The 7,500-nt window shown below is 41.4% G+C and overlaps 1 protein-coding gene across 2 annotated transcripts in view; it reads right to left on the reverse strand.

The window, feature by feature from the left end:
* Window positions 1–1,090: 1,090 nt before the first annotated feature.
* Window positions 1,091–7,500, reverse strand: part of LOC127454090 (sal-like protein 3) — a 10,727-nt gene continuing 4,317 nt past the window's right edge. Inside the window, exons 2-4 of one of the 2 annotated variants that reach the window (XM_051721045.1) lie at window positions 3,603–6,686; window positions 3,070–3,407; window positions 1,091–2,751 (exon numbers count right to left, since the gene is read on the reverse strand). In XM_051721045.1, coding sequence (XP_051577005.1) covers window positions 2,320–2,751; window positions 3,070–3,407; window positions 3,603–6,686 — 3,854 coding nt within the window. In that variant the 3' untranslated portion in view covers window positions 1,091–2,319. Of the gene's footprint in view, window positions 2,752–3,069; window positions 3,408–3,579; window positions 6,687–7,500 lie in introns of those variants that run through there. The other variant, XM_051721046.1, reaches the window with a different exon arrangement.

The following is a 7,500-nucleotide window of genomic DNA, read 5'->3' on the forward strand; positions in this document are numbered from 1 at the left end:
CAAAATTTACGTATGGTCATAAAAAACGCATTTGTGCATGGAACTACTTTTTTACACGATGGATCAGAATCTGCCATTGCTAGTTCAAACCAAATGATGCGTTCAGGCCTCTCAAAAACATCACTTTAGAACTACTAGTATCACACCTTGGGCTGTTTCTAACATGTTATTGGAGAAACAAAGATGTGTGTGTGTGTGTGTGTGTGTGTGTGTGTGTGTGTGTGTGTGTGTGTGAAAGAGAGAGAGAGAGAAATAGAGAGAGAGATGGAGCGTGTGCGATCACTTGTTGATGATGCTGTAGTCTGTTAGTCAGCTTTCTGAAGATAATGTAATTTTGGTGAAATTCATCCTATTTTCTCAGTTGAAAAATAGCCATCCAAGCGGGGATATTCCTCCCTATTTCATGGTAGCTGGTGCACAAGAGTCATTCACTATAGAAACTGCAATCTCTTCCTCCATTTTGAACAGTACGTCCTCTCCAATGTGGAAACTCCGATAAGAGGTAAGCGCCTTGAGTTTGTGTAATTAATCAGTCTGTTGTGTCTCTCAGCTGTGATGAATGCTGAAGTTGTTAGTTTAAAGCCATTTAAAGCTATTTCCTAGCTTTAGAAGTGTAGTAGTAATACGAGTGATCACGGAGTGCTGTTGAATGTAAACACTGAGTGATGCTGACTCACTCAACTGGCTCATATTACACACAGAAATGGTCTTTTGCCGCCACCTGCTGGCTAAAATATGTAATGTCACAAAATTAAATGTAAAGAGACAGATAGCTCTTAACACATCTGCACTGCTCTTACACTTCAGTTTAGAATGGCACGAACACAAGCGAAGTGGTACACACAGTGAAGCATCCAAGTGCTGATGGTGTGAGACCACAAGTCCTCATGAAACGTCTCTCGTCCAATCAGATTTGAGGACCGGAACTAACTGTTGTATGTATATATATATATACATATATATATATATATATATGTATATATATATATGTTGTCTAATTATTTTATGTTTTGTAGTTACCGGGAACACCATATTTTTTTATGAATAACAATCATAGTAACATTACACTTTCATAAGTAATAGCGTTCTAACTTATTTTATTATTTTTGCATACTTCTGTACAAAAGAAGCAAATGTGTCCCCAATTTCACTTTCTGCAGGCACATTTTTTTGGGGGGGTGGAAAAACAATGGCTATACATAGGACATGAAACTTCATTAACAGATACAATCTGTTCTCATTTTATTTGAGTTTGATTGGACAGAATGTCTGAAGATTTTGGTGAAGGGGCTGAAGGCTCTTATTTTTGCCCACAGCCAGAACTCACATTTACAAACCCCACAAGTGAATAGGAATAAAGGAAAGAGTTACAGATAGCTCAGTCCCATTGTTAATAAAATCTCAGACAAGACCATTCCTCAAAAAAGTGCATTCACAAACACGACAAATTGCAAATCAACATATCTTTTGTGATGTTACGAAATATGCATACCAGGTTTGTTTATCCTAAGTATACACAGTGTTTTTGAAGATCTCTTTTTTATTTCTTTACAAAGGTTAAAATCAGGCTTGTGAGTGAAGCAGCTTCAGATACCGTAGCTGTCCCATTGTGTAGCACATCTGTTACACAAATGCATGCTAGATAAAAAATAAAAAAAAAATATATATATTAAAAAAAAGTTCACAATATGTCTGCATTGGTAAGATGAAGAAACACTCTGTCTTTATTTCAAGATATAGTTTGAATAAAATAATAAATAAATAAAATAAAATGGATTAATATAACCCCAGGGCCATTAAATACATTTTTACCCGCTTTTTTATATCATAAATACTAAAGACATAGGACACTCATGAGACAATGTCAGGATAATAAATGTAAAGGTTAAAATAGTTAAGACTTTTTTTCCTATCAGTTGTCTAGTTAATGAATTAAAAAAGCAAGACATTATCCAATTTCATGTTTTCCCCTTTCACGTAAAGCAACCACACAGGAATTGCACTTTTCTTTTTTGCCTTTTTTACCCATGTCAACTGACACTCACGTATATATGTCAGAGCGTCATACAACTAGAAAACATACTGGTAGAAACCATTAAGTACCATGCAAACCTTGCAAGACAAAAGATTTTCAAATGAGACAGTTTTCTTTCTATGAATGAAATAGTATGACTGAGGGGTACTAAAACTAAACAGCATATCAGACTTCATCTCTACATAATATAGTACATAAGAACTCAAACTGTATTAATAATTCCCTTTAAAATTTTTATAAATTCATTAGTCTTTTTGTCTGTGTCCTTTTCTAAATGTAAGTCATTAATTGATCCCAATCTCTTTGTTCTCTTCCATGAATCTGGAGAAGGGACGTCCAGTTCTCACCTCCAGGTTAGTCTTCACTAGTCCAGTCACTGGAGGGCTGCGCCCGGTACGAGATCTCTCCATTCCTCCAGTCATTGCGTCTACAGCAGGGATGCCACCCCCACCCAGGCTAATGGGGATTGTAGGAATACCTCCATTCTGAATGACGGAGATCTCATTGTTTTTCAGTGCCAGCCCATTGGTGATGGCTGCAGCGTACTGATTCCAGAATCCTGGGTCTACGTTAATTGTTCGTGCTGTGAGATCTTTCTGAAACATCTCACTGAATTTCATAGCGTCTCCACCTAGAAGAGCCATAGGGTTCTCCACTGAGAGTCGTCTTCCCCGCCGGGCTGGGGCATTGTTCCACATGTGGGTTCCCATGTGGACCTGAAGTAAGAAGGATCACACTAGTTCAGTTCATATGCATCACAAACACAGACACTAAAATCTTTATTTACATGTATTCGAATGCACTTATGAATATGAAGTGCAAATGTAGAAATAAATGCAGAATTAAAAGTTAGTAACCAGTAAATAAAATAAGTTAAATCTACAATGTGTGACAAGATTAATATAATTTCAAATGAAGAACCTGGTCATCCATACTATTTAATTTGATGGTTGTTTACCTAAAAGTGAGACATTTTGTCACAAGCAAGAATACATACACATAGGCACAATTTATTTTAAGTATTTTGGCCATACCTTGAGATTTCCCTTTGTGGTGAAGGCTCTACCACAGATGGAACAGCCAAAGGGTTTTTCTCCTGTGTGAGTGCGCTCATGGATCTGAAGAGCACTGGCTGATGAAAAATTCTTCCCACATGAGTGGCAGTTATGTTGTTTGGGGGTCCGCCGAGGTGGGGGCGGTGCCAGCATTGGAGTGAGGTTGGGGCTTATTGTTGCCTGAGGGGCAGTAGCAGGTGCCAGGAGGCCCACTGGTAAGTGGGGGCCCTCACGCAAGGACAGTGGCTTACTGTGCATATTCATCTCAAGTTTGACTATGCTTGCTTCTGAGCTCATAATTTTTGAAGTGTTTAAACCTAGAAAAGCACATAGAAATGACAAGAAAACGTATTTCATTTAATGGCTCATGTTTTCAATGTAGCAGCAGAAAAAATATGTAGAAGTACAAAATAGTAAAATCACTGATTTTGTCAGGCATTTGTAAATATGTATTTGTACAAATCTACAGAATAAAATGAGAAAAAAAACCTCTTGATGGGCAAAATGTCTACCTCTGTCTCTACCTAGGAACAGCAGACTGAAGTGATTCTCATCTTTGACAAACGGCCTTGCGGGCTGTGTGGCAGTGAGATCCAATGCACCTGTGTTCTCTGATCCAGCAGAAGGGGTATCTGAATTTTCAGACTTCACTGTTGCATTAACTGCCGTGGGATCCTGAGCTTCATCCTTGCTGCAGCTGTCTGCCTGACTTGGGGACTTTGAGCAGTGGTTCTCAGACTGGCTGCAGGCAGGAGACAAAGCCTGCATAGAGCCGGATGCTTCAGACTGCGCCGGACTCCCAATACTGTGATTCTCTAAGTCTCCTACAGTAGAAGCATCAGTTCCACTCCCATTTTCTGGAGGCTTCAGACTGAAGAAGGGGGGCATGTTAACTGCTGGATCAGTCAGCTTTATTTCATTCTCCAAGGCAACAATGCTAGAGATAAGAGAGGATGGGGGTGAGTTACTTAGAGACATCTCTGAGTATGAATGGAGTGGTTTGGATGGATCCATTTCTCCCTCTTTGAGACCAACTTCATCTTCCATTGATTGCTCCATCTCATCAATTAGCTCATCATCATAGTCATCTAAGCTCTTTTCATCAAAGGATAGATCTCTGTCCATGTCCTGAAAACCCTCAGGCAGGGGCGTGTTAGGAATCTGCCCCCCCATATGCATGCGGATGTGTTGCTGCAGAACTACAGCATTAGTGAACTTCTTTTGGCATATAGGGCAAGAGTGCTGTATGCGAAGAGGGGGCTTGGACCTGTGGACCCCAAAGTGTGTTTTCAAATTCCCCTTGGTTGTGAAAGCACGGCCACATATTTTACATTTAAAGGGTCTTTCTCCTGTGTGGATGCGATAATGCATCTTTAGGGCACTCTGACAGCTAAGCACACGATGACAGATGACACACTGGTTAGGGTCTGTCATCTTCTTATCAATGTTTTCCACCAGTTGCTGTAGTTTGGATGTCTCTGATGTTTGCATAGAGTCCAGGAGGCCACCAAAAGGAAACTTGGCCTTAAACTGATCGGAGACAATTTGTAAAGAGGGATGTGAGATAGAAGAGGGAGTATTCACTGAGTCTGTGATCTGTGTTCTGGTGCTAATTGTGGTTGTGACAGTGGACAAAGGAATCTCTTGGGGTATGGAAGTGGTGGATATACTGATCTTCCCAGGACTGGTGGTGCAACTGGGTGGTACATGAATGACTTCGGATTTGAGAACTGGAGGTGTGTCACTCACCGCACTAGGTTGTGGTGAACTGGAAATGTGTGCCATGCTGGCCTCAAAATTGAGGTGATTAGGAGACAGAGATGTACACTCACTTGATGGTGGTGATGGCCTTTGAGGTGACCTGCTTAAAGGGGTGAGACTACACGATTCCCCATAGCTTCCCATTATGCTGGGTATAGTTGGAGGGAGTTGCAGTGCTACTGAGGTTGGGATTGTAGACAAAACAGGCTTGCTGTCCAGCCATGTGGTAACAGGCTTTTCTGGGGGCAATGACATGCCATAAGGAATACCTGAGCTGGTTGGTACATTGTCCAGATACTCAGGCACTGGATAGGGGTTCATTTGGATGTGAGGATACTTTTCTTTGTGTCTCTGAAAATGAACCTTCAAGTTTCCCTTTGTAGAGAAGCGATTCCCACAAATGTTGCATTTAAAAGGTCTTTCGCCAGTATGGGAACGAAGATGGATTTGAAGGGCACTGTCACTTCCAAACACCTTGGCACAAAATCGACACTTATGTTTGAAGAAGGGGTCTTCTGAATTGGGTTTGGTGTCAAACACAGTGACATTTGGGGGCTTTCCTTTGCGGTGCTTCATCAGGGCAGAAAGAGGATCAAGAGCATTTGCTGTTGCCGCAATACTGGCCAGAGGGTTAGGGAAGATAACACTGCTGGATGAGCTGTGAGGTATGATGGGGAGGCTGGAGGGGGATGTTAGCAATCTTCCGTGAGTCAGCGTTAGAGGACTAGGTGTGTTTCTTGGAAGTGAAATACCACAACTGATTCCACCCCCAGTTCCGGTGCTAATACTGGTGCAGCTACTGCTACTGCTGCTGCTGCTACTAGATGTTGAGCATAGTGGCAGTTGGGAGGGAGCCATATTATAGCTGCTTGTTTGATATGAGGAATTTGTTGTGGTATTGCTGCTCATCCCAGAGCTGGTCAGGTGGCCACCTGTCTGTGAAACATTGGAGCGTGTTTCCTCCAAAGCAGAAGATAATGAAGATGGAACATGTCCGTTTAAAGAGGGCCCCTTGATGGGAAGCTGATGGACAGGGGGTGTAATAAAGTCACATAGCTGGAGCTGGCCAGGCACTGTGGGTATGCTGGATGATGAAGTTACTTTTGAGCCAGGATTCATGCTATGGTCTTTATGATGGTTAAGGGCTTGCTGTGTTGGGGCCTGTCTGTTTATTAGGGCCACCTGGCTCCGAATCTGCTCTATTAATTGGAGCTGGTGGATTTGTTGCTGCTGCAAGGCCATGAGCTGTTCCAGAATCATAGGTATGGCCATAGCTGACACTCCAGCAGCTAGCGCACCCTGGGAGAACTGGGCAACAGCCACACGGGTTCCATTAAGTGTTTCCAGTGTGACATTAGTGCTAGGCATAGTGTATCCTGCCCCAGAGGACTGGCTGCAGTCCTCAAGTTGAGGTAGGCTAATGTCTGGCTCTGCCTGTGCATCTTGATCTTCAGAGTCTTTAGGTTTCTCAGGAGACATTTCCACTTCCATGGGCTCATCCTCTTTGTCCAATACAGTACCCTGTTCCCGCATCATCTCCGCTCCTTCATCACCTTCAGCAGGCATGTGGATGCCCTCACCTTCATCCTCGCTGTCTGCAGGCTCATTGGTGCAGCTGGGCATAGGTGATGGTACGTACTCCTGTGCTCGGTCTGAAGTCACTTCATTGTCACTGATAATTAGCACCAGTGGATTCTTGGTACAGCTCTTCAGATGTTCACAGAAATCTGACCACTTAAAGAACTCGGCACAACACTTTTCACACACATGGGTCTCTTCACTCCCACTGCGGCTCTCATTTCCACTGTCTGAATCATCCACTCCTTCACCTGAGACTAAAAGGGAGAGGAAATTACAGCACAAAAATAAATGAATACATAATATTTTTGTGCAACAATTAATATTGTTCTTTTCTATTCTGAAACTAATTTCCCCAGCTGAACCACTAGTTTTGGTAAATCCACTCTCCTTTATATATACATCTAATAATTTTCTTTGTGCAATCCATCAAATTATGAAGGCCAAACAGTTGTGGATATTGCCACTTAAAGGAATTCCATGCAAGCCATTGATTTCCAATATTTCATACAGTTCAAATCCACTTTGTCTGAGTACAAATCAAGTCTTTGAGTGTCTCCATTAGTACTGTCAGAATAATGTGCAATCTATGCTTTAGCAAATACTTAGCAACTTGCCTACAAAATAGATGCCCTCCTGACAGACGGCAGCTGTTACAATAATTGATTTAAACTGTAACATGAGTGTGTATTTTATAAATGCATGTCCATTATAGTTTAAATGTATGATAACAGAGCCTAATTAACATCTGATCAAACTGTTTATATCTTGCATTTTCATCTGCAAATTTAATACAATGCCAAATGTTTTGTGTGTTTATATGTGTGTCATGTGTTTTAAGTTAATTATCCCTATGTGCGCTTGGCTGCAATGTTTTGGTTGGGTTTGAATTTGATTGTAATTTGTTCAGCAGAAAACTGTGATTCAATTCAGAGACAGTGTCAAACATGCCTGACATTATTAGTGATTATAACTTGGAAAATATTTTTTTTTTCTTCCCTTTTTACCATTCTGCAGTTCATGGTATGCTTAGCTTGGATTGACTGGTAGGCAGATCAGTACTAGCATGTG

Source organism: Myxocyprinus asiaticus, chromosome 16 (genome assembly GCF_019703515.2).
Source record: "Myxocyprinus asiaticus isolate MX2 ecotype Aquarium Trade chromosome 16, UBuf_Myxa_2, whole genome shotgun sequence".
NCBI lineage: Eukaryota > Metazoa > Chordata > Actinopteri > Cypriniformes > Catostomidae > Myxocyprinus > Myxocyprinus asiaticus.